The 27,902-nt window shown below is 42.0% G+C and overlaps 1 protein-coding gene across 1 annotated transcript in view; it reads right to left on the bottom strand.

Moving 5' to 3' along the window:
• tdrd12 (tudor domain containing 12) overlaps window positions 1–27,902 on the bottom strand; it is a 75,222-nt gene that overhangs the window by 21,600 nt on the left and 25,720 nt on the right. Inside the window, exons 16-26 of the mRNA XM_079602916.1 lie at window positions 27,287–27,472; window positions 24,653–24,806; window positions 24,444–24,571; window positions 22,661–22,852; window positions 19,315–19,443; window positions 18,925–19,042; window positions 16,422–16,561; window positions 13,293–13,510; window positions 3,053–3,134; window positions 1,342–1,523; window positions 963–1,170 (exon numbers count right to left, since the gene is read on the bottom strand). Of these exons, the coding sequence (XP_079459042.1) occupies window positions 963–1,170; window positions 1,342–1,523; window positions 3,053–3,134; window positions 13,293–13,510; window positions 16,422–16,561; window positions 18,925–19,042; window positions 19,315–19,443; window positions 22,661–22,852; window positions 24,444–24,571; window positions 24,653–24,806; window positions 27,287–27,472 (1,737 nt within the window). The remainder of the gene's footprint in view (window positions 1–962; window positions 1,171–1,341; window positions 1,524–3,052; window positions 3,135–13,292; window positions 13,511–16,421; window positions 16,562–18,924; window positions 19,043–19,314; window positions 19,444–22,660; window positions 22,853–24,443; window positions 24,572–24,652; window positions 24,807–27,286; window positions 27,473–27,902) is intronic.

Below are 27,902 nucleotides of genomic sequence, written 5' to 3'. Positions count from 1 at the left end.
AAATGAACTCTTCTGTTATAGAGATAACTCCGTTCTTGTTCATTTTCATATATCATGTTTTTTTTTGTACTTGTAACAAACAACTTGTAAATGTCCCAATTGGGAGAGGGTGTGCTATTTTCAAAGAGTTTAATTAAACTTTCATGTCATATATTTTTGGATGCATTTGTGTGTTAATAAATGTAACTGGTTGTGTACACTTGACACGAGATCTAAATATCGATTAATCGATCCATATAGCCCTGAATCAAATCGCAGAATTTGAGGTATCGGCAAATATCGCATCGCTGGCTGAGAGAATCGATATCGTGTCGTGATGAACTGTCCGGTTTACACCCCTAGAGCCAACCACATGTTCCACTGATTGAGAGGAGACATGCAGTAGATTGAATGCCATATTTACTGTCGTGAGGGAATATTGAAGAAGAATTCCACACTAGTACTAATCCAGGTTTGCAGAATGGCGCTGTTTAAAACACGTGCAGCGCTCAAACACTGCTTCATCAGGAAAGATAAAGAACGATTCAATGAAAATAACATCAAAACTTTTCTAAAGACCGTCAGTTCCCTTCAAAGGTCCATTAATATAAAAAAACCCAGCGCCGCGGTTTGGCTTTGAAACATGTTTATTCAACGATGTCAAAGCCTTCTGGGAAATCTACTTGTGGCGGGCAGTGTTGATATTGTGAACCAAACACTGTAAAACTGTAATATAATATGACAGCTATCGGTTATAGTTTAACCTCTCCATCTTCACCGTCACAGTAACACACACACATCTGTGTATCAGCAGTGAACAGACCCTCTCAGACTGTGTCGCGCCGCGTTCCCAACGCTGTTAAAGCCACACACATTATTGCGGAATATAAAAAATTCATATCATAACAAAAATAAACGCCGGTATGAACCGGTAAACCGCCCAGCACTACTGTGTAGAGATTGAGCGCTTGTGCTGTTGAGACCTTGGGGTTCCAGTCCATCTCGCCGTCGACGGGCTGCGCTCGGCACAGGACGATCTCCACAGCCTGGCCCGGCAGCTCCTGGAGCTCAGCAGGAAGCTGGAGCAGCTGGTGTGACTTCACTTCCTGTGTGCGGCCCTCGTCGATGAAGCAGGCCGTGACGCTGCTGAACAACTGCTCTCCTTTATCCGGCACCTCCGTCACACGCACACTGAGTGTGCAATCAAACCATCAGTTCCCATAAACATCCGTCTTTTAATAATTTAAATTTAAATAAATCAGCATTTATTTGAAACAACTTTTGATGGGTTTAACTGCAGTATTAGTGTCAGTGTGTGATGAAGTATGTAGTAAATGTGATCGGAGTGAGGTGTGTGTTCACCGGCTGTAGGTGTTCTCCTCCTGGACGGCGTACAGCGCTCCCTCCAGCACCTCCACAGCGCAGAGCCTCTCTCCGGCGTAGTGCGCGCTCATGGCCGCTGCCAGAGCCTCGTAGCGGTCCTCTCTCTGGCTCACGATGCGCCCCGAGTACACGCTCGCCGTCTTTATCACCAGCGGCAAAACCTTTCAAGATTCGGAAGAAACAGCTTGCTGTCAGAAATTAAAGTGTAACATTCAAATCAATATGAAAAGTCCAGAATTCATAATTACTCCTACTAAAAAATATATGACATGAGCTCAAAATATGCATTATGACAAAGTCAGAAGAACAGAGACTGAGGAAATGTACAGATTGTTAACGCAAGCACCCTTCTGTCTGATGATAGCGAGTGTTTTCAGTCATCTGAGGCATTTGGCACGTTTGAACACACCCCATGATGCATCAGAACCGCATCACTTCAATTTATCCTCAGAGTAACAGCTGGACTTTGAGGGTAATAATAAATTCAAATATTAAAATTGTAGACCATTTGTCTGCTCTATTTTTGTCTAAGCCACATGTCTAACCAAGTTGTGTTCCAGATTTTAGGTTGATATCAAACATTGGGTTTCCTGCAAGATTTTGTTTAGCCGCTGTACTCAAAATAGCCACTGGGTGAAACCCACACTGTCACAGCTTCACTTCTAGTTCTATCAAGTTTTTGAATTTTTTAGTGAAATGTTTTATTTTTTCCCAAAATTCTGTTTTCAATTTTGATTATCAAATTTGATTATCAATTCTGAAAATTAAACTGAATCATCAAAAAGCACGTCTGAAGTCTAAACGTCTAAAACTTTATTTCAAAAGTTTTGAATTTGGTTTTAATTCAATTCAATCTTTTTCTGTGTTTTTTACGATTTAATTCAAATGTTTTAAAACCTGAGGTAATTGGTTAACTAACATGAACTAATAATTAACTGCACTTCTACTGGATTTAAGCTGTAACTGTTAATTTCAACTTAAAGTTGAACATTAGTTAAATAGTTAACATTAGTTATGCACTGTGAACATGAACAATGAACAACTGGATTTTTAATACCTAACAATGAGCAATACAGTATTTATTTATCTTTGTTAATGTTAGTTCATGTTAGCTAATACTAGGGATGTCCCATGTACTGGCCCAGAACGCTAGATCGGAGGGGGAAAAAAAATACGATCCGATACCTATCCAACACAAACCATGGGAAACTCTAGCTTAAACCATCGCCTAAATGCTTGAATATTAGCATTTCCCTTGCTGCAACATCCAGTTAAGCAGAGCAGCCGGTCATGTGATAACAGTAGTAGTAGTAGTAATCTCTTGATTGAGTGATATTCCTTAAAAAGAATGCTTTAATAAATTGTATTTATTATTATTATGACAAATAACTTCAGTCTAAAACAGTAATGTAATTGTAAATTTCTTCAAGTTAAACTGAACTTTGTTTTGCTGGTTTGAAATTAAGTCCTTTAAGTTTCTGTCTGTATTGGATGCTTTTTTGTGGTTTAATAAATCCGACACTAAACGCATATCGCAGTTTGAATGTGATGACTTCTACAGCCCTACTTCTGATTTGCCAAATTCTGTGACATTCCACATTCTACAATAAATTCCGTTTCAATGACTGAATTCCATTATTCCATCAGAAACCAGATATTTCTTCTGATGGTCTGCTTAGTTTGAACTGACCATTACAGTGCCAGAGTCCGGATGCTTTGGATGATCCAGGGATTTGTTGATCATGTGTCTATCGGGACAAACTGTGCTGTCTCTGCAAAGAGGAGGAACACATTAGCCAGTCAGACGCTGATGTGTGTTGAGTTACACGAGTTCTGTGATGAGTGTTGAGTTACATGAGTTCTGTGATGAGTGTTGAGTTACATGAGTTCTGTGATGCGTGTTGAGTTACGTGAGTTCTGTGATGCGTGTTGAGTTACGTGAGTTCTGTGATGAGTGTTGAGTTACATGAGCTCTGTGATGAGTGTTGAGTTACGTGAGTTCTGTGATGAGTGTTGAGTTACGTGAGTTCTGTGATGCGTGTTGAGTTACATGAGTTCTGTGATGAGTGTTGAGTTACATGAGCTCTGTGATGAGTGTTGAGTTACGTGAGTTCTGTGATGAGTGTTGAGTTACGTGAGTTCTGTGATGAGTGTTGAGTTACATGAGCTCTGTGATGAGTGTTGAGTTACGTGAGTTCTGTGATGAGTGTTGAGTTACGTGAGTTCTGTGATGCGTGTTGAGTTACATGAGTTCTGTGATGTGTGTTGAGTTACATGAGTTCTGTGATGAGTGTTGAGTTACGTGAGTTCTGTGATGCGTGTTGAGTTACATGAGTTCTGTGATGAGTGTTGAGTTACATGAGCTCTGTGATGAGTGTTGAGTTACGTGAGTTCTGTGATGAGTGTTGAGTTACGTGAGTTCTGTGATGCGTGTTGAGTTACATGAGTTCTGTGATGCGTGTTGAGTTACATGAGTTCTGTGATGCGTGTTGAGTTACATGAGTTCTGTGATGAGTGTTGAGTTACATGAGCTCTGTGATGAGTGTTGAGTTACGTGAGTTCTGTGATGAGTGTTGAGTTACGTGAGTTCTGTGATGCGTGTTGAGTTACGTGAGTTCTGTGATGAGTGTTGAGTTACATGAGCTCTGTGATGAGTGTTGAGTTACGTGAGTTCTGTGATGAGTGTTGAGTTACGTGAGTTCTGTGATGCGTGTTGAGTTACATGAGTTCTGTGATGAGTGTTGAGTTACATGAGCTCTGTGATGCGTGTTGAGTTACATGAGTTCTGTGATGAGTGTTGAGTTACATGAGCTCTGTGATGAGTGTTGAGTTACGTGAGTTCTGTGATGAGTGTTGAGTTACGTGAGTTCTGTGATGCGTGTTGAGTTACATGAGTTCTGTGATGAGTGTTGAGTTACATGAGCTCTGTGATGAGTGTTGAGTTACATGAGTTCTGTGATGAGTGTTGAGTTACATGAGTTCTGTGATGCGTGTTGAGTTACATGAGTTCTGTGATGAGTGTTGAGTTACATGAGCTCTGTGATGAGTGTTGAGTTACGTGAGTTCTGTGATGAGTGTTGAGTTACGTGAGTTCTGTGATGCGTGTTGAGTTACATGAGTTCTGTGATGCGTGTTGAGTTACATGAGCTCTGTGATGAGTGTTGAGTTACATGAGTTCTGTGATGAGTGTTGAGTTACATGAGTTCTGTGATGAGTGTTGAGTTACATGAGTTCTGTGATGAGTGTTGAGTTACATGAGTTCTGTGATGCGTGTTGAGTTACATGAGTTCTGTGATGAGTGTTGAGTTACATGAGTTCTGTGATGAGTGTTGAGTTACATGAGTTCTGTGATGAGTGTTGAGTTACATGAGTTCTGTGATGAGTGTTGAGTTACATGAGTTCTGTGATGAGTGTTGAGTTACATGAGTTCTGTGATGCGTGTTGAGTTACATGAGTTCTGTGATGAGTGTTGAGTTACATGAGTTCTGTGATGCGTGTTGAGTTACATGAGTTCTGTGATGCGTGTTGAGTTACATGAGTTCTGTGATGCGTGTTGAGTTACATGAGTTCTGTGATGAGTGTTGAGTTACGTGAGTTCTGTGATGAGTGTTGAGTTACATGAGTTCTGTGATGAGTGTTGAGTTACATGAGTTCTGTGATGAGTGTTGAGTTACATGAGTTCTGTGATGAGTGTTGAGTTACATGAGTTCTGTGATGAGTGTTGAGTTACATGAGTTCTGTGATGCGTGTTGAGTTACATGAGTTCTGTGATGCGTGTTGAGTTACATGAGTTCTGTGATGCGTGTTGAGTTACATGAGTTCTGTGATGAGTGTTGAGTTACATGAGTTCTGTGATGAGTGTTGAGTTACGTGAGTTCTGTGATGAGTGTTGAGTTACATGAGTTCTGTGATGAGTGTTGAGTTACATGAGTTCTGTGATGAGTGTTGAGTTACATGAGTTCTGTGATGAGTGTTGAGTTACATGAGTTCTGTGATGAGTGTTGAGTTACATGAGTTCTGTGATGCGTGTTGAGTTACGTGAGTTCTGTGATGAGTGTTGAGTTACGTGAGTTCTGTGATGAGTGTTGAGTTACGTGAGTTCTGTGATGAGTGTTGAGTTACATGAGTTCTGTAATGAGTGTTGAGTTACATGAGTTCTGTGATGAGTGTTGAGTTACATGAGTTCTGTGATGAGTGTTGAGTTACATGAGTTCTGTGATGAGTGTTGAGTTACATGAGTTCTGTGATGAGTGTTGAGTTACATGAGTTCTGTGATGAGTGTTGAGTTACATGAGTTCTGTGATGCGTGTTGAGTTACGTGAGTTCTGTGATGAGTGTTGAGTTACGTGAGTTCTGTGATGAGTGTTGAGTTACGTGAGTTCTGTGATGAGTGTTGAGTTACGTGAGTTCTGTGATGAGTGTTGAGTTACGTGAGTTCTGTGATGAGTGTTGAGTTACATGAGTTCTGTGATGCGTGTTGAGTTACATGAGTTCTGTGATGAGTGTTGAGTTACATGAGTTCTGTGATGAGTGTTGAGTTACGTGAGTTCTGTGATGAGTGTTGAGTTACGTGAGTTCTGTGATGAGTGTTGAGTTACGTGAGTTCTGTGATGAGTGTTGAGTTACACAAGTTCTGTGATGTGTTGAGTTACACAAGTTCTGTGATGTGTTGAGTTACACAAGTTCTGTGATGTGTTGAGTTACACGAGTTCTGTGATGAGTGTTGAGTTACATGAGTTCTGTGATGCGTGTTGAGTTACATGAGTTCTGTGATGAGTGTTGAGTTACATGAGTTCTGTGATGCGTGTTGAGTTACATGAGTTCTGTGATGAGTGTTGAGTTACAGAAGTTCTGTGATGAGTGTTGAGTTACACAAGTTCTGTGATGTGTTGAGTTACACGAGTTCTGTGATGAGTGTTGAGTTACATGAGTTCTGTGATGCGTGTTGAGTTACATGAGTTCTGTGATGAGTGTTGAGTTACATGAGTTCTGTGATGCGTGTTGAGTTACATGAGTTCTGTGATGAGTGTTGAGTTACATGAGTTCTGTGATGAGTGTTGAGTTACATGAGTTCTGTGATGAGTGTTGAGTTACATGAGTTCTGTGATGAGTGTTGAGTTACATGAGTTCTGTGATGAGTGTTGAGTTACATGAGTTCTGTGATGAGTGTTGAGTTACATGAGTTCTGTGATGCGTGTTGAGTTACATGAGTTCTGTGATGAGTGTTGAGTTACATGAGTTCTGTGATGAGTGTTGAGTTACATGAGTTCTGTGATGAGTGTTGAGTTACATGAGTTCTGTGATGAGTGTTGAGTTACATGAGTTCTGTGATGAGTGTTGAGTTACATGAGTTCTGTGATGCGTGTTGAGTTACGTGAGTTCTGTGATGAGTGTTGAGTTACGTGAGTTCTGTGATGCGTGTTGAGTTACACGAGTTCTGTGATGAGTGTTGAGTTACGTGAGTTCTGTGATGCGTGTTGAGTTACACGAGTTCTGTGATGTGTTGAGTTACACGAGTTCTGTGATGAGTGTTGAGTTACACGAGTTCTGTGATGAGTGTTGAGTTACGTGAGTTCTGTGATGCGTGTTGAGTTACGTGAGTTCTGTGATGAGTGTTGAGTTACATGAGTTCTGTGATGAGTGTTGAGTTACATGAGTTCTGTGATGAGTGTTGAGTTACATGAGTTCTGTGATGAGTGTTGAGTTACATGAGTTCTGTGATGAGTGTTGAGTTACATGAGTTCTGTGATGAGTGTTGAGTTACGTGAGTTCTGTGATGAGTGTTGAGTTACGTGAGTTCTGTGATGAGTGTTGAGTTACATGAGCTCTGTGATGCGTGTTGAGTTACATGAGTTCTGTGATGAGTGTTGAGTTACATGAGTTCTGTGATGAGTGTTGAGTTACGTGAGTTCTGTGATGAGTGTTGAGTTACATGAGTTCTGTGATGAGTGTTGAGTTACATGAGTTCTGTAATGAGTGTTGAGTTACGTGAGTTCTGTGATGAGTGTTGAGTTACATGAGTTCTGTGATGAGTGTTGAGTTACGTGAGTTCTGTAATGAGTGTTGAGTTACGTGAGTTCTGTGATGAGTGTTGAGTTACATGAGTTCTGTAATGAGTGTTGAGTTACGTGAGTTCTGTGATGAGTGTTGAGTTACATGAGTTCTGTGATGAGTGTTGAGTTACATGAGTTCTGTAATGAGTGTTGAGTTACGTGAGTTCTGTGATGAGTGTTGAGTTACATGAGTTCTGTGATGAGTGTTGAGTTACATGAGTTCTGTGATGAGTGTTGAGTTACATGAGTTCTGTGATGAGTGTTGAGTTACGTGAGTTCTGTGATGAGTGTTGAGTTACATGAGCTCTGTGATGCGTGTTGAGTTACATGAGTTCTGTGATGAGTGTTGAGTTACATGAGTTCTGTGATGAGTGTTGAGTTACATGAGTTCTGTGATGAGTGTTGAGTTACATGAGTTCTGTGATGAGTGTTGAGTTACATGAGTTCTGTGATGAGTGTTGAGTTACATGAGTTCTGTGATGAGTGTTGAGTTACATGAGTTCTGTGATGAGTGTTGAGTTACATGAGTTCTGTGATGAGTGTTGAGTTACATGAGTTCTGTGATGAGTGTTGAGTTACATGAGTTCTGTGATGAGTGTTGAGTTACATGAGTTCTGTGATGAGTGTTGAGTTACATGAGCTCTGTGATGAGTGTTGAGTTACATGAGCTCTGTGATGAGTGTTGAGTTACATGAGCTCTGTGATGAGTGTTGAGTTACATGAGTTCTGTGATGAGTGTTGAGTTACATGAGTTCTGTGATGAGTGTTGAGTTACATGAGTTCTGTGATGAGTGTTGAGTTACATGAGTTCTGTGATGCGTGTTGAGTTACATGAGCTCTGTGATGAGTGTTGAGTTACATGAGCTCTGTGATGAGTGTTGAGTTACATGAGTTCTGTGATGAGTGTTGAGTTACATGAGCTCTGTGATGAGTGTTGAGTTACATGAGCTCTGTGATGAGTGTTGAGTTACGTGAGTTCTGTGATGAGTGTTGAGTTACGTGAGTTCTGTGATGAGTGTTGAGTTACATGAGCTCTGTGATGAGTGTTGAGTTACATGAGCTCTGTGATGAGTGTTGAGTTACGTGAGTTCTGTGATGAGTGTTGAGTTACGTGAGTTCTGTGATGAGTGTTGAGTTACATGAGTTCTGTGATGAGTGTTGAGTTACATGAGTTCTGTGATGAGTGTTGAGTTACATGAGTTCTGTGATGAGTGTTGAGTTACATGAGTTCTGTGATGAGTGTTGAGTTACATGAGTTCTGTGATGAGTGTTGAGTTACATGAGTTCTGTGATGAGTGTTGAGTTACATGAGTTCTGTGATGAGTGTTGAGTTACACGAGTTCTGTGATGTGTTGAGTTACACGAGTTCTGTGATGTGTTGAGTTACACGAGTTCTGTGATGTGTTGAGTTACACGAGTTCTGTGATGAGTGTTGAGTTACACGAGTTCTGTGATGTGTTGAGTTACACGAGTTCTGTGATGTGTTGAGTTACACGAGTTCTGTGATGTGTTGAGTTACACGAGTTCTGTGATGAGTGTTGAGTTACATGAGTTCTGTGATGAGTGTTGAGTTACATGAGTTCTGTGATGAGTGTTGAGTTACATGAGTTCTGTGATGTGTTGAGTTACATGAGCTCTGTGATGAGTGTTGAGTTACATGAGTTCTGTGATGCGTGTTGAGTTACGTGAGTTCTGTGATGAGTGTTGAGTTACGTGAGTTCTGTGATGCGTGTTGAGTTACACGAGTTCTGTGATGAGTGTTGAGTTACGTGAGTTCTGTGATGCGTGTTGAGTTACACGAGTTCTGTGATGTGTTGAGTTACACGAGTTCTGTGATGAGTGTTGAGTTACGTGAGTTCTGTGATGCGTGTTGAGTTACGTGAGTTCTGTGATGAGTGTTGAGTTACATGAGTTCTGTGATGAGTGTTGAGTTACATGAGTTCTGTGATGAGTGTTGAGTTACATGAGTTCTGTGATGAGTGTTGAGTTACATGAGTTCTGTGATGAGTGTTGAGTTACGTGAGTTCTGTGATGAGTGTTGAGTTACATGAGCTCTGTGATGCGTGTTGAGTTACATGAGTTCTGTGATGAGTGTTGAGTTACATGAGTTCTGTGATGAGTGTTGAGTTACGTGAGTTCTGTGATGAGTGTTGAGTTACATGAGTTCTGTGATGAGTGTTGAGTTACATGAGTTCTGTAATGAGTGTTGAGTTACGTGAGTTCTGTGATGAGTGTTGAGTTACATGAGTTCTGTGATGAGTGTTGAGTTACGTGAGTTCTGTAATGAGTGTTGAGTTACGTGAGTTCTGTGATGAGTGTTGAGTTACATGAGTTCTGTAATGAGTGTTGAGTTACGTGAGTTCTGTGATGAGTGTTGAGTTACATGAGTTCTGTGATGAGTGTTGAGTTACATGAGTTCTGTAATGAGTGTTGAGTTACGTGAGTTCTGTGATGAGTGTTGAGTTACATGAGTTCTGTGATGAGTGTTGAGTTACATGAGTTCTGTGATGAGTGTTGAGTTACATGAGTTCTGTGATGAGTGTTGAGTTACGTGAGCTCTGTGATGAGTGTTGAGTTACATGAGTTCTGTGATGAGTGTTGAGTTACATGAGTTCTGTGATGCGTGTTGAGTTACATGAGTTCTGTGATGAGTGTTGAGTTACATGAGTTCTGTGATGAGTGTTGAGTTACATGAGTTCTGTGATGAGTGTTGAGTTACATGAGTTCTGTGATGAGTGTTGAGTTACATGAGTTCTGTGATGAGTGTTGAGTTACATGAGTTCTGTGATGAGTGTTGAGTTACATGAGTTCTGTGATGAGTGTTGAGTTACATGAGTTCTGTGATGAGTGTTGAGTTACATGAGTTCTGTGATGAGTGTTGAGTTACATGAGTTCTGTGATGAGTGTTGAGTTACATGAGTTCTGTGATGAGTGTTGAGTTACATGAGTTCTGTGATGAGTGTTGAGTTACATGAGCTCTGTGATGAGTGTTGAGTTACATGAGTTCTGTGATGCGTGTTGAGTTACATGAGCTCTGTGATGAGTGTTGAGTTACATGAGCTCTGTGATGAGTGTTGAGTTACATGAGTTCTGTGATGAGTGTTGAGTTACATGAGCTCTGTGATGAGTGTTGAGTTACATGAGCTCTGTGATGAGTGTTGAGTTACATGAGTTCTGTGATGAGTGTTGAGTTACATGAGTTCTGTGATGAGTGTTGAGTTACATGAGTTCTGTGATGAGTGTTGAGTTACATGAGTTCTGTGATGAGTGTTGAGTTACATGAGTTCTGTGATGAGTGTTGAGTTACATGAGTTCTGTGATGCGTGTTGAGTTACATGAGTTCTGTGATGAGTGTTGAGTTACATGAGTTCTGTGATGAGTGTTGAGTTACATGAGCTCTGTGATGAGTGTTGAGTTACATGAGCTCTGTGATGAGTGTTGAGTTACATGAGTTCTGTGATGAGTGTTGAGTTACATGAGTTCTGTGATGAGTGTTGAGTTACATGAGTTCTGTGATGAGTGTTGAGTTACATGAGTTCTGTGATGAGTGTTGAGTTACATGAGTTCTGTGATGAGTGTTGAGTTACATGAGTTCTGTGATGAGTGTTGAGTTACATGAGTTCTGTGATGAGTGTTGAGTTACATGAGTTCTGTGATGAGTGTTGAGTTACGTGAGTTCTGTGATGAGTGTTGAGTTACATGAGTTCTGTGATGAGTGTTGAGTTACATGAGCTCTGTGATGAGTGTTGAGTTACATGAGTTCTGTGATGAGTGTTGAGTTACATGAGTTCTGTGATGCGTGTTGAGTTACATGAGCTCTGTGATGAGTGTTGAGTTACATGAGCTCTGTGATGAGTGTTGAGTTACATGAGCTCTGTGATGCGTGTTGAGTTACATGAGCTCTGTGATGAGTGTTGAGTTACATGAGTTCTGTGATGAGTGTTGAGTTACGTGAGTTCTGTGATGAGTGTTGAGTTACGTGAGTTCTGTGATGAGTGTTGAGTTACGTGAGTTCTGTGATGAGTGTTGAGTTACGCGAGTTCTGTGATGAGTGTTGAGTTACGTGAGTTCTGTGATGAGTGTTGAGTTACGTGAGTTCTGTGATGAGTGTTGAGTTACGTGAGTTCTGTGATGAGTGTTGAGTTACGTGAGTTCTGTGATGAGTGTTGAGTTACATGAGGTCTGTGATGAGTGTTGAGTTACATGAGGTCTGTGATGAGTGTTGAGTTACATGAGTTCTGGTATGCGTGTTGTTACATGAGTTCTGGTATGCGTGTTGTTACATGAGTTCTGGTATGCGTGTTGTTACGTGAGTTCTGGTATGCGTGTTGTTACGTGAGTTCTGGTATGCGTGTTACGTGAGTTCTGGTATGCGTGTTGTTACATGAGTTCTGGTATGCGTGTTGTTACATGAGTTCTGGTATGCGTGTTGTTACATGAGTTCTGGTATGCGTGTTGTTACATGAGTTCTGGTATGCGTGTTGTTACATGAGTTCTGGTATGCGTGTTGTTACGTGAGTTCTAGTATGCGTGTTGTTATATGAGTTCTAGTATGCGTGTTGTTATATGAGTTCTAGTATGCGTGTTGTTATATGAGTTCTAGTATGCGTGTTGTTATATGAGTTCTGGTATGCGTGTTGTTACATGAGTTCTGGTATGCGTGTTGTTACATGAGTTCTGGTATGCGTGTTGTTACACGAGTTCTGGTATGCGTGTTGTTACGTGAGTTCTGGTATGCGTGTTGTTACGTGAGTTCTAGTATGCGTGTTGTTATATGAGTTCTAGTATGCGTGTTGTTATATGAGTTCTAGTATGCGTGTTGTTATATGAGTTCTGGTATGCGTGTTGTTACATGAGTTCTAGTATGCGTGTTGTTATATGAGTTCTAGTATGCGTGTTGTTATATGAGTTCTAGTATGCGTGTTGTTACGTGAGTTCTGGTATGCGTGTTGTTATATGAGTTCTAGTATGCGTGTTGTTATATGAGTTCTGGTATGCGTGTTGTTACATGAGTTCTGGTATGCGTGTTGTTATACGAGTTCTGGTATGCGTGTTGTTACATGAGTTCTAGTATGCGTGTTGTTACATGAGTTCTAGTATGCGTGTTGTTATATGAGTTCTAGTATGCGTGTTGTTATATGAGTTCTGGTATGCGTGTTGTTACGTGAGTTCTGGTATGCGTGTTGTTATATGAGTTCTAGTATGCGTGTTGTTACATGAGTTCTGGTATGCGTGTTGTTACATGAGTTCTAGTATGCGTGTTGTTACATGAGTTCTAGTATGCGTGTTGTTACATGAGTTCTAGTATGCGTGTTGTTACATGAGTTCTAGTATGCGTGTTGTTATATGAGTTCTAGTATGCGTGTTGTTATATGAGTTCTGGTATGCGTGTTGTTACGTGAGTTCTGGTATGCGTGTTGTTATATGAGTTCTAGTATGCGTGTTGTTACATGAGTTCTAGTATGCGTGTTGTTACATGAGTTCTGGTATGCGTGTTGTTACATGAGTTCTGGTATGCGTGTTGTTACATGAGTTCTGGTATGCGTGTTGTTACATGAGTTCTGGTATGCGTGTTGTTACATGAGTTCTGGTATGCGTGTTGTAACACGAGTTCTGGTATGCGTGTTGTTACATGAGTTCTGTGATGCGTGTTGTTATATGAGTTCTGGTATGCGTGTTGTTACATGAGTTCTAGTATGCGTGTTGTTATACGAGTTCTGGTATGCGTGTTGTTACATGAGTTCTGGTATGCGTGTTGTTACATGAGTTCTGTGATGCGTGTTGTTACATGAGTTCTGGTATGCGTGTTGTTACATGAGTTCTGGGATGCGTGTTGTTACAGTTTTGTGCTGTGCAGTGCAGGTGTGTGAGTCAGACCTGCAGAACCCGAAGCTCTTGAGTGCGCAGCAGAGCGGGCGCTGGGTCTTCTGCTCCTCCTTGGCCTGCTGGACACCGAGGGCGAACTGCAGCAGCTCGGGGGGGAGGCGAGCACCGGCCCTCCTCAGGTACCGTAGGACACCACACACGTGCCGGGCGTTCAGCTCCGACATCAACAGCACAGACTGAGCCGCCGGACACCAGCTCTCCCCGTGATCCTGCACACACGCCAGTTACAGCACCATCACACTCAAACTACAGGATCGAGCATAAACCAAAGCTCTAGCAATGATCCTGCACACATGCCAGTTACATCACAGTAATGCTGGGCGGTATATACTGGTTTCATACCGAATACCAGTGTTCATTTTTGTTATGATATTAATTTTTAATATACCGCAATACTGGTGTATGTTGTTAAAACAACGTTGGGAAGACGGCGCGACACTGTTTGAGAGGGTCCCATTTCACTTGCTACATTTATATGCAACCAAATAATCTGTTAGTAATCGGATTGATGGCTCAATCGGACTGAAAAGCTTTCATGTCAATGAGATATCGATCGGATTGAGAGGGTTGGTTTATTCCTTTTTGTAATCCGATCGAGAGAACATGTAAACACTTGATCGAATTGAAAAGCAAAACTGAAAGGACTCTGCATGTGCAGTGATGAGCAATGGTGTAATGATGTATGACAGGCGGTTGTTGAAGGGAAGATGGCGTGCGGTAAAGCATAATTGGTCTGTAGCAGAAACTACGTTGTTGTTGAATATTTTGAAGGAAGAAAAAGAATTTGAAAGACTAGACGGCTGCAAGTCACGCAATAATGACTTATTAAAGCAGGTTTTTTGAGTGTGCATCTTGGAACGGTGGCACTATCGCTAGGCACCTTAACCCTGCCCAGGGCGGGCTGCTCGCTCCCCCGAAGCCAGTTTTGCCCAACAAGATGGACCGATTTCCTGCCTCAGTGCACCAGGCCGCTTACAAGTCCTCTGCCTTGGCTGTTAGGGCCCTTAATGTATCTTCCCTCCTCTCCACTTACCAGACGGACATTCTGGAGGATTTAGGGCAAAGGTTGGACAAAGGAACTCCCTCACCAACCCTTTGGAAGGCGTTTCTAACTGTTAATGACCCAGCCTCTGTAATGCTCGTTAGGCTGTCCAAGCCTGCGGGCGCTCCATGGCGTTTTCTGTGGTGGGAGAGCGTGCACTCTGGCTTAACCTGTCGGGTCTCCCTGACAGTAAGAAGAGGCGCATCGTGGACAAGGAGGAGGATGAGGCCTTCAAGTTATGCCTACCCAGGAAGGCGGCACCACGCCAGATACCCCCTGCGTGTTTGCCTAACCCTCCTGTCACGGGACGACATTTCCACCAGGGCAAGGAGAGGCCCCAAGCCCTTCGGACTCCAAAAGACAGAGGCTCTCTCATAGAATGGTTGCCCCCAACCCCCCTTCAGAGGCACTCCACCCTCAGATAGTGGGCATGATTTGGATGAGATTCGGATAGGCAACTGTAGATCTATTTGCCTCGCAAATTATTAGCGAACAGGGAGATTCGCTTGAGACTATCACCCACACCCGGACAGGGCTGCTCTCTGGGCCTGGCCCGTGAGAGGACAAACCTAAGTGCACTAGGGCTTTTCCCACGTGTGGTTGCTACTATACAGAATGCCAGGGCCGTTTCTACACGGTCCTTATATGGCTGTAAGTGTCATGTGTTTGAAGGGTGGTGTGATGGGCGCGGTCTCACATCATATCAGTGCTCAGTTCTGATATTTTGTGTTTCCTTCAAGACCTTATGGATAAAGGCAAGTCCTTTTCCACAATCAAGGTCTACCTGGTGGCGATTTCTGCTTGTCTAAGCGGTCGGACAGCATCCTTTAATCTGCAGATTTATGAAGGGTGCCTGTTGCTCCTTGCCAGATCTCAGGAGAACTGTTCCTGAGTGGGACCTCTCCATGGTGCTGGAGTCTCAATATCCTTTTGAGCCTATGGGGAGTATTTTCCTAAAGCTGCTGTCGTTCAAGATGGCATTGCTCTTGGCCTTGGCAGCAGCTAAACATGTCAGTGAGCTTTATGCACTCTCGGTTCATTCTTCATGCACTAAATTCACTCTTAGTGGAGATAAGGTTTTCCTCAAGCTTAATCAGGCTTTTATGCCCAAATGGTGTTAGAGCTGTCCACTTTTCACCCTCCACCTTTTTCCTCCGTGGAAATGACTATGTCCTGTCCGTGCCTTACAGACATATATGGCCAGGACCAGTACTTTCTGGAAGAGCTACCAGCTCTTATTTAATGGGAGCCCCTTCATAGAGGGAGTCCCATATCTAAGCAACACCTCTCACATTGGCATATTAATCGAAAGGAGCGCAGCCTCCATGGGACATCAGAGCTTATTCCACGAGAGGCTTAGCCGCCTCTTGGGCTTTGTTTAGGGAAGTGTCACAGCGGGACATCTGCTCTGCTGCCAGCTGGGCTTCTCCCCATACATTTTAGTGTTACTACCGGCTGGACGTCACCAGACCTTTGGTAGCACATTCTGTTTTGGGGGTGGGATCTTCGTAGCCCTTCCCTGTTACCCTCCTTTTTATTTCCAGTTCACATTGGAGTTAAAGAACAGGGGGTAAATGTGCCAGCATGCCAACTGCATGTGCACAGCAGTTATGTGTGTGCGTCAGGATTGCAGGTTCATGATTATGGGACGTGTCAGGCACTGCCTTCCAAGGGCGACCGTCCTTCTCTGGCTTACAGAACCTCACTGCGTGTGTATTGGGCAGTCAGGGAGCTGTCCACGTCTCTCCCATGGATGGATCTCGAACACGAGATGTGAATACACTTACTAGAGAACAGCAGTGCTTGCAGGTATTATATGCCCTCAGGTAAGGGGGTTGGTCCTTACCTGGCATTGGCTGCGCACTTCTGTCTGTCTAGCCAGACTTGGTGCAGTTGGAAGCTTCCGCAGAGGTCAGATACCCTTCCCATAGGTGGATCTCTCCCCTCGACGTTTCAGAGAACCGGGGTTACGACAGTAATACATTTTGAAAAATACTGTGGTATAAATTTTAGGTCATGCCGCCCAGCACTACATCACCATCACACTCAACTACAGGGATGAGCATAAAGCACAGCACCGTGTCTGGAAGGCTTCTGAAGTTTTCCGACATGCAGAAGAGGCGTCTGCCGAACAGCTTGGGGGAGCTGGGGAACCCGTAATGGACCACGCATGTGGCGTCCCGGATACCAAGAGCCTTGAGGCAGTCGTTGGTGGTCACTGGAGGAGCAATGAGAGTCAGACAAGAAGCAAAACACTGAATGTTCCCTAACATATGTCCACTAACCTTCCCGCAGGCAGGTTTTGGTAACAACCTATTGTTTTTATTTATCATCTGAAACTGAAGCGAATTATATAACCTTCTTGGCTATCCAACAGAATGTAATAACTTAACTTGAACTTTATTCTCAATACACATATAGTACAAAGAAATTCTGTCTAGTGAATGAATCTCAGTTAAAAAATTAAACAAAAGAATATTTAAAACAAACAACAACAATAGGCAGCATCAAACAGCAGCAATTACTTAAAAATAATAACAGAGAATGTCTGCTTTGTAGCTGGAAAAACACAGAGAGAAAACTCCTGCATCTGATGAAAAAAAACATCTTAAGGGATTTAGTTTAACCCTCTGGGGTCGGCAATCGCGCCAGCGTGATCTGCTCGTTTTTTTTCTTTTAAGTGCAAAACAGACTCAAAATACTCTGTTGATTTTGATCTTACATACATGTTACACATCATTCAAAACTGTTACATTTCTTCTATTATTTGTGTACACTCATAATAAAAACAAAATGTGTTTTTCGTAAAATAAAGAAAATAAACATGATGCGCGTTCTGCCGTCTCTCTCAATGTGAAGTTCATTCTGAAACGCGACCTGAAAATAACCTGTAACTCAGCGAATGTTTGTCACACACACTTGAAACGTATGTCTTTACAACGTTTGGAGTCTCTATATTTTAATGAAGTAAATTATATTCTAAAAACAAATATTGTCTGTTGAAGTAATCCGTATGAAAGCAACGACATGTACAGTTTCTCAAACGCTTCCTAATTAACTCTAATGTGACCACACCCACACCCACACGAGCTGTTCACATGCAAATCTCCACGTGAAGGAACGCAGAGCTGTTAACGCCCTCTTCACCTCAAAACAAAGAATATGAGACTCCAGTAACCTTTTCATCAAGTTTGGAAGACTGTGTTTGTGCTGTGGTGTTTACCTTGGATTTACCTCAGAAGAATTAGAAGAACGCGATTTGAAGATGAGAAAGATTTTTAAGGTAAGACATTCACTCATAATAGTAAGCATGTTATTGTTATATAAACTTTACATTATAGCAACTAGTCAAATTATATATATATATATATATATATATATATATATATATATATATATATATATATATATATGCACGTCTTACTTCTTCTGGAAGATTATTCCAGAGGCGAGGAGCGTAGTGGCTAAATGCAGCATCACCAAATCTTTTAGTTCTACTGTGTGGTACTGTTAAAAGTAGAGCATCTGATGATCTGAGAGTCCTTACAGGTTCATGTACTGAAAGCATTTTTAAAAGATAGTCTGGAGCATGTCCATACAATGCCTTATAAACTAATAAAAGTTTTTTAAAAATCAACACGAAAACTAACAGGTAAACAATGTAATGATTTTAGTATCGGTGTGATGCGTTCTCTCTTCTTGGTCTTGGTCAATACTCGAGCAGCTGAGTTTTGTATTAGTTGTAGTTTATTAATTGTGCAAAATGCACCAAACATTAGGCTTCATATTTTTACTCCAATCTCATTTCATAACGTCATAACGAATGGAGACATTTGAAGTAACATGTTAATCCATATATTTATCTCTAGTGTAGTGTTCCTGAGTAAAAAAAAAATTTTTTACCAGAAAAATCTAAAATGACAATGACAAGTATGTACTATGTTTCAGGAATGGGACAAAGGTGTGTGACTGTTCAAGTCTCTGTCTTTAGATTAAGTGTGTTCAATAATGTGCTTTTTTGTCCTTTGTTATGTATCTTTGGATTATGCTGTGTTGTAAATAAATCCAAACAATCATAAAAACATTTTTTTTTCATTCTCATTCTTTGTGCAAGGTTCCTCATAATGATAGTGCCTGAGAGCTCCTAATAGGGCCATTATGGGAGGGTCTTTGTCTTTCTCAGGTGTTAAACACATCAATATTATTGGGTGGTTCAGGCATCCTCGCATACAGATTTCTTAAACAAAACACAGTCTTTAAGAAAATATTCTAGGCTATGTGATACAATTTTCAAAAGTCTTGTGAAGAAATAATCAGTATGGGTTTCATGACCTTATTTCAGTGACAATTTTTTGGGGGGAAGGGTTTCACAAACCATGCATAAACATCATTATCTCAAAACTACAAACTTTTACATGCATGCTGCTGACATATTATTGTAATAAGACTTTATCAATGAAAATGTCACAAGCAACAGAAATAAGCACAAATGTCAGAGCATGTCAGAACACCTCCAGGACCCAGAAAACACCTCAGACCCCAGAGGGTTAACAGCTGTAATGTCAAATGGCAAACACTTACCCAGAATGACCTGCGTTCCCTGGCCGATGTCTTTCCTCCACTGATCAATGACGAAGTCAAACTGGTCCGTCACATCTTCATGAGCTTTCAGTGTGAATACGGCAGTGTTGACCACAGCCTGAACAACAGATGGTAAAATCCATCAGATGCAGGAGCCAATCAGCATTACATTAGTGGTTCAATACAGTGCCATAATGACAACAAGCAAACAGGGTTCGTACAGATACTGTAAAAAGAAATTCCAGGACTTTCAAAGATTTTAAGGACCTGAAACATGGAAACCACTCATGAAATCATTCTGCAATGTTGAGGATGAAAGCAAAATGTTTGTGATATCTAAAATCTTATTGGTATCTGAAATCCTTTACTGTGATTAATTTAATAATCTACCTTATACACATGCTCTGTCTCCTCGGCCGAGTTGGTAATGATGAGGGTTTTCTGGGGTTTGGGCGGGTGGAAGTCCAGAGATCCGAGCAGAACGGAGATCTTGTCGCAGTCCAGACACAGCTGAACCCTCTGAGACACAGACACACAAGTCAGAGCTCAGAGGACAGGACAGAAACACCAGCGTTCGAGAGGAGAGGACAGAAACACCAGCGTTCGAGAGGACAGGACAGAAACACCAGCGTTCGAGAGAAGAGGACAGAAACACCAGCATTCGAGAGGAGAGGACAGAAACACCAGCGCTCGACAGGGTATCTGCACATTTTTTAAAGTCAAATTTAAGGCTTTTTAAGACCTTTTTAAGACCTGAAGAAATCAAAATTAATACCGTACATTAGGGGTTTGCAATATTAACAAAAATATATCTCGATATTTTCAAAGTTTTGTTAATAATAATTAGATGATATTTTACTGATTTTGTACTAGTACCATGGCTGGTTTAGGCCTGTTGTTGACAGCAGACTCAAAGATATTCATATTTAACATATTCTATGCAGTGGTCAGTTCACAGTAGTGACTGAAATAATTTTTTTTATTAAGGGGCAATATTTGCCACCTTAAATTGATTTCCAGGGGCATTTTCACCTAAATATGGAAATTATTTCTAAACGTATTTAGAGGTATGCATCACCTTTTATGTCAAATTCTAACATTCAAATTAAATTCTATTAGAATAAGACCGTACCCACTGTCAAATTAAATAATTAAATAAAAAAACATCCTTGCAGTGCAGAGGTGACACAGAAGCGGCACCCGAACTGGCATTACTATATTTACACTTAATTTGCAATTGCATAAATAAAGCTATTCAATATTTAAATATGAAATTATTTATAATTTTAACATTTTAATTAAAGGGTACTTTAAATATGCAACTAAACCCGCCAATAGGTGGCAGTAAGTCACTGTCTTAATAAGCGAGTTGTTGGGAGTTTTATTCAACCGATTTGTTCAAACGGCAGATTCATTCATTGAATCAAATGATTCGTTCAAAACGCGGATTTCAGTTTTTTAAAAAAGAATCGCTGTCTGTTGGACTACAGTTTCATTATGAAATTCTCGTCGGCGAAATAAAGGGGGAAACAAACAATATTGACAATATAAAAAGTAACACACAATGTTAACTTTATTGTTAATTTAACAGTTGTATAAAATAAATAGCACATTTGCAATTGTGCACAGGAAAACGGCACTCTTGCTCGTGATATTCTAATATAACAACATAATATGATATAAATATAATAAGACAAAAACTCATTTGGGGACATATGCATATCTATAACTGCACTGACACATCACGCAGTGAAAGCAAGCATGAGAGACAAACGCGATGTCAGCTCGAATTCGCGGTGCCTCGTACGTAGTTAAAACAATGATTACAATATCATCATAGTTCATAGACAATCCTAAGCACAAAGAATGAACTTACTATTGAACTGACATTTACTCGTTCTCTTATCCTCTCCTCTCGCGTGCAGGAGACAGACGCAGGCTAATACGCTGCCGTAAATTACGCGAATTGTCACGTGAACAAGCAAATCCACAAAGATAGAATAATAAAAATAATACGTACGCTAATTAGATAGTTTTCATTTGGAAAGCATTTAGATACGTCGTCAAAGTGTCATCTAAAATTTAAGACCTTTCATAGGTAAAAATAAGACTTTTCATAAGTAAAAATAAGACTTTAAGACTTTCTAAGGCCTTAAATTTTAAATATCGAATTTAAGACCTTTTAATACTTTTTAAGGATCCGCGGGGACCCTGGCTCGAGAGGACAGGACAGAAACACCAGCGCTCGAGAGGACAGGACAGAAACACCAGCGTTCGAGAGGACAGGACAGAAACACCAGCGTTCGAGAGGACAGGACAGAAACACCAGCGCTCGAGAGGAGAGGACAGAAACACCAGCGCTCGAGAGGAGAGGACAGAAACACCAGCGTTCGAGAGGACAGGACAGAAACACCAGCGTTCGAGAGAAGAGGACAGAAACACCAGCGCTCGAGAGGACAGGACAGAAACACCAGCGCTCGAGAGGACAGGACAGAAACACCAGCGTTCGAGAGAAGAGGACAGAAACACCAGCGCTCGAGAGGAGAGGACAGAAACACCAGCGTTCGAGAGGAGAGGACAGAAACACCAGCGTTCGAGAGAAGAGGACAGAAACACCAGCGTTCGAGAGGACAGGACAGAAACACCAGCGCTCGAGAGGACAGGACAGAAACACCAGCGTTCGAGAGAAGAGGACAGAAACACCAGCGCTCGAGAGGAGAGGACAGAAACACCAGCGTTCGAGAGGAGAGGACAGAAACACCAGCGTTCGAGAGGACAGGACAGAAACACCAGCGCTCGAGAGGAGAGGACAGAAACACCAGCGTTCGAGAGGACAGGACAGAAACACCAGCGTTCAAGAGGACAGGACAGAAACACCAGCGCTCGAGAGGAGAGGACAGAAACACCAGCGCTCGAGAGGAGAGGACAGAAACACCAGCGTTCGAGAGGACAGGACAGAAACACCAGCGCTCGAGAGGAGAGGACAGAAACACCAGCGCTCGAGAGGAGAGGACAGAAACACCAGCGTTCGAGAGGACAGGACAGAAACACCAGCGCTCGAGAGGAGAGGACAGAAACACCAGCGCTCGAGAGGAGAGGACAGAAACACCAGCGCTCGAGAGGAGAGGACAGAAACACCAGCGTTCGAGAGGACAGGACAGAAACACCAGCGTTCAAGAGGACAGGACAGAAACACCAGCGCTCGAGAGGAGAGGACAGAAACACCAGCGTTCGAGAGGACAGGACAGAAACACCAGCGCTCGAGAGGAGAGGACAGAAACACCAGCGCTCGAGAGGAGAGGACAGAAACACCAGCGTTCGAGAGGACAGGACAGAAACACCAGCGTTCGAGAGGACAGGACAGAAACACCAGCGCTCGAGAGGACAGGACAGAAACACCAGCGCTCGAGAGGAGAGGACAGAAACACCAGCGTTCGAGAGGACAGGACAGAAACACCAGCGTTCGAGAGGACAGGACAGAAACACCAGCGCTCGAGAGGACAGGACAGAAACACCAGCGCTCGAGAGGACAGGACAGAAACACCAGCGCTCGAGAGGACAGGACAGAAACACCAGCGCTCGAGAGGAGAGGACAGAAACACCAGCGTTCGAGAGGACAGGACAGAAACACCAGCGTTCGAGAGGAGAGGACAGAAACACCAGCGCTCGAGAGGACAGGACAGAAACACCAGCGTTCAAGAGGACAGGACAGAAACACCAGCGCTCGAGGACTGACCTGATGAACCCTGCCGTACAGCGCGGCCTCCTCCATCACGGTGATGATGACGGAGGGGTAGATCATGTGTTCTCGTACCAGAGCCTGGATCCCGGCGCTCCAGCGGCCGCCCACCGCGATGATCTGCCTGGGGCACGAGGACCGCTCCTCTCCGGACACCACCTTCTGGAAGTGCTTCAGGATCACCGACATCTACACAGAGACATGTTCAAAACAAATCTGAGGGTCCCTCTTTATATTAGAGAGGACTTATTATGCCCTTTCACAAAGTCTTGATGTTGTTTTTGGGCTCTACTAGAAGAGGTTTTCCAACATGAAAGTTGATTAATTTTCCCATATTCTCCATTAGCCTAGTTTCCACTGTCGGGCCAGTGCGAGCAGGGCTTTTAACGGGCGGGCGGGGCTAATAGCCTCGGACCTGGAGCACCGAGCCCAAAACTTGCTGTGTTTCCACCGTCAGGACAGAAGCTCTGCAGCGCTTCACTAAAACACACCCATAACACGCTTCTCTGGAACAACGTCACACACACCCATCATTTCACCCACAAATGAAATCACGGGTAATGAAACCAAGAAATCACTGGAAACTAGCGAGATGACCTAAGGAGCTTTAGCACTCTCTCCAAATAGTTATATTTTCAGTCAGAGAAACAGAGGAAGCTCTCGAAATGTTATGACATATGCAGAGATAAATATGGATATCAGACAGTCCAGTATAAAGAGACGAGAAGTACTGACAGATAAAATCAAAACATGATTGTGATAGCCTATATGATTTGTCTGATTTCTTCAAGTAGTCATATTTACCATGTTTACTATGGTAATGGTTAGCGCACATAGCCTTTTGCATCGCGTAGATATTTCTGCCGTATACGATGATCAGAATCCACATCGGATCACAAACAAAAGGTGAAAGTGAGTTGAGCTAAAATTATGTTAAAAGTCTTTAAAGGGCACCTATTATGCAAAATTCACTTTTACATGGTGTTTGAACATAAATGTGTTTTGGCAGTGTGTGTACACAACCACCCTATAATGATAAAAATCCAACCAGTGTTTTTTTTTTTAAACCCCATGAATCATAAGCACTGTCTCAGAACGAGCTGTTCTCAGAATCAATGCAATGTGACGTAGAATTGCACAAGCCCCGCCCACGACTGTTGATTGACACTGCAGTTTGAGCATAGACCCGCCCTGAGTGAGCTGGACACATTCCGCCATTGTTTCGATGCTGGAGCAGCTGTAGAATGTCTCCGAAAGCGATTGAGGTGTTTTGTTTTTTGGATGTTAGAATAAACATAGCAGTCTTCATTTACTCTCGTTGTTACTCGAGGATTGATCAGTACAAAAGTTCTGTGCTTAATATTCTCTAAAAACTTTAGTCGTGCACAGGCAGCCTAACTTATTTCGAACCAGCACGTCACAAAGGGCATTCTGAGCGAGCGGCGCTGAGCGAGCGGAGCGTAATCTTCAGAAATGCGCTGGAGAAAATATTACCACTCCGCTCACATGCTCTGGTGTGAGACAATGTGTTGCTGAGAGTTGATTGACAGCTTTTAGATGCGTTATTGGCACCGTCACCCTCTGGTTACATGAACGTGTCACCACCGCATCCGAACCGAAAACATGGGGATTTCTTTTAAAGAGAATAATCGCACAACCTATTCGATATTCTATAATAAAATCAACTAATCGAATATTTGAAAATCGTGACTCCTAATTTAAAGTGAGACAAATTTGGTCTGAATGGCACAAAGTCTGCCCTCCTCCTCTGGGGCGTCACCTGCTCAGGAGCTTGTGAATAAAGGACATCGGCCTCGTCCAGCACCAGGTGACACAGCCTCAGGAACAGAAAGCACTGAGCGTCCAGCAGTCTCGTCATGGAGAACGGGGTCGTCACCAGCAGCTGACCTGTAACGGCATCGCAACAGCCTCACAGCTTTGGGTTTTGATCCGCACTCAACATCTCGTGTGCTACGGACGAACACTCACAGTTCCTCTGGATCTTGAACTTCTTGGGCTCGTCCTGGTCCAAGCCCAGGAGCACACTGGTGGGATGGAGGCTGTGAGTGGCTCTGCTGTCCTCCAGGAGCTCCAGCACCGTCTGAACTTTCTCCCAGCCCGGACACAGGATCACCGCCACAGGCTGCAAAACACAGACACTCAGCACAACTGGGATCAGATCAGGACAAGAGGATTAGAGGAAAAAGAGTTTAGAACTGTGTGCTCCGAGATGAAAATACTATTTCTGTTCTTGGCGATTTGGTTTTTGGTAAATAGTTTAGTTTGTTTTATTTATAAAGCACATTTCTCTACTGCCTCCAGCCCAAAGTGCTGTACAAAGCCATCGATAAAACCAAACACAAGAGAATACAAAACAGTAACACATCAACATTAAATTTATATTTCATTCTCTCCTGGGTCAGAGTCAAACGACAAGCTATAAAAGTGCTTCTTCAAAGCCGCGAAAAGGCGTGATCACCTTTTCGCTTGAGTCGGGACCGCGGTACCTGGAGCAATAATTTATCTGCCAAATGTTTCCTCTAAGTAGTGCGCGCGGCCACGCACATCTGATGCCGCGGCCGTGCAGAAAGAATAAAATGCTACGCAGAGGACAGAAGCGTGTGTGGGGAAATCCATTTGATTGTAGTTTAAGTGAGAAATAATTGCAGTGCTATAGAGTCAACATCTATAGAGTTGGCATGTTTTAAAGAAGAGTGGTTTGATTAAGTGGAAATAAGAGATGATGGGCACAGAACGGAAACAATTACACACCCACCCACGTGCGGTGCAGACTCATTACACAGGCTACATTCGTTTAAATAGATGTGTGTGTGTGGATTTCAGGGATGTTTAGATTACTACAAACAAGTTCACATATTCTCTATTCTTGAAAATATTTAGCTATAGACCTATTTCAATGCTTCAGTTTGTTTTCATATTATAATAATATAATATGAAAATCATATATTATATCACTTCAAAATCAAATAAATTTTTTATATTATATTTTATTAGGCCTATATTTTATTATATTATAAGCCTAATAAAGAATTGATCTCACAAGGATATTGTTTAGGGCTCCTTGCCATTAAAAAGTTTGAAACCCCCTGCTAAAGAAAATATTGGAAATTCATAAGCAATAAACAATCATTTAACTTTGATGGTTTAAAGCTACAACATATAATTCTTTCGCCGCTAGGGGTCGCTATCCTCTTACAATAACAAAGGCGTAGGTTGATGACGCAGTGAATAAGCGGATTCATGGAACTTGCTGTAATGCTGAAGGATCTAATATTGTTTATGGATGAGTGAATACATTGATGTTTTTAACATGACTGTGGTGTGAAGCAGGCGTGAGTGCTAATGAGAGACAGATCTCAGCGGCACACGCGAGTCCCGCGGATATAAAGGAATGGGGACATTTCATTTAACTGGACTAACGTACCCGCAAGTGCTGAATTACTATCACACAGGTCAGTTTATTAGGCGAATAAAACTTGTGAGGTAACGCAGCGCTGTTCACTCGCTCTACACTATCACACTAAACTGCATCTGGTGTGTTGAAAGTTATAATGTTATTCTATGTGTTTGTTTGTTGGCTATATAAGATTAGCAGTAAGCTAGATCAACATTAGAATAACATACAGATCATATTCTAACATTTCATCATGTTGAGCTATATAACATTGATTAGCTTTATGTACATTTGCTCACCTGTCTAATAAAGCTCATGCAAGAGCGAGACTCTGTCGAGTGGAAGTTAGTCGCGGACGCTAGCTCTCGGCGTCTCGAAAACGGCACGCTGATATTGATACTGTTTTAGTTCTAATTTTTCCCCAAAGTCTGCTTGCCATGGTCCATAATGACGAAACAACAACAGCGTGAGCACGCCGCTAGACGTAACGCAGTTGTCATGTCTGTCACCATGGTTACTGTGGCAGTACGAGCGGAAACAGGGATGAAGCGGATATTACGTCATTGACAGGCGACAAAAGTTGGAATTTCTCTGAAGTTACAAATTCTTGGAAACTTTTAGGATAATTTCAGTACACAATTGAAAAAAATATATAACACTGTGAAAGTGTTTTTTTTTTTTTTTTTTTTGATACAATATTCTTACATATTGTACCTTTAATGCTGCCTGTACAAAATTAATTGACTGTAGAAAAACACTTTATGGTTTTCCCAAACCATCTCAGTGTAACGGCTTGATTTTTTTTTCATACTATATTATATTGTTAAGAATTGAACTGTCCTGCAGAAGATTTTGTAAATGATTCTTTAGAGAATTTCTTGGTAAAGACGGGTACAGTTAACAGCACTGTAAAAAATATATATCTTAGGTAACCTAAAATGTGCTTCATTTAGTGACTTCTTGTCTGCTTGTTTTCAAAAATATGATTTAATACCAATAAGTTACATCAAGGGTCAAATAAAATAGAAATGGCACATTCAAGTTCAAAGTTACAACTGCATGTTTCTACTCATGCTGTACAGGTCAGGTGTGAAGAATGTTTTTGCCCAATAGAGAAAAGTTTTGCTCAGCAAGAAACAGTGAGAGGGAACATCGCCCGTAAGCGCGCGCTGTTGTCCTCTGAGCGGTAGCAGAGCAGTGGATCTCACCCCAGTGCGCGCGGCCAGACTGGAGACCACAGACACCGTCTGCAGCAGCATCAGCAGAGGAGGAATGTAGGACAGAGGATTGTCTCCGTTGTGCGACACCAGCACCGTGTCAAAGCCCCGAGCCACCGCGGGCCAACAGTAGCTCTCCGCTACATTCGGCCCATCATACTTCCTCCACAGCAGGAACTGAAACCGCAAAACACAATCAGATACAACAGCTTATATTAGTGATGGGCAACGATTAATCACATCCAAAATGAAAGTTTCTGTTCACATAATATATGTGTGTGTACTGTGTACAATTATTTTATATATATATATATATATAAATACACACAAATGCATGTATATATTTAAGAAATATTTGCAGGTATATACTGTATTTATACTAATATTTTTACTATTTAAAACAAAATTTTCTTAAATATATAGATGCATGTGTGTGTATTTATATATACAATATAATTATTACACACAGCACACACACATATATTATGTAAACTAGTGTTGTCAAAAATATCGATATTTCGATAAATATCGATACTGAAATATTTTAACAGTACCAATACTAATTTCCCGAAGTATCGATACTAGCCGAGCGGTCACTTTCACTTCT

This window comes from Phoxinus phoxinus (genome assembly GCF_949152265.1).
Source record: "Phoxinus phoxinus genome assembly, chromosome: 25".
In the NCBI taxonomy this organism is placed as follows: domain Eukaryota; kingdom Metazoa; phylum Chordata; class Actinopteri; order Cypriniformes; family Leuciscidae; genus Phoxinus; species Phoxinus phoxinus.
This window is presented reverse-complemented; position numbering and strand designations above follow the sequence as displayed.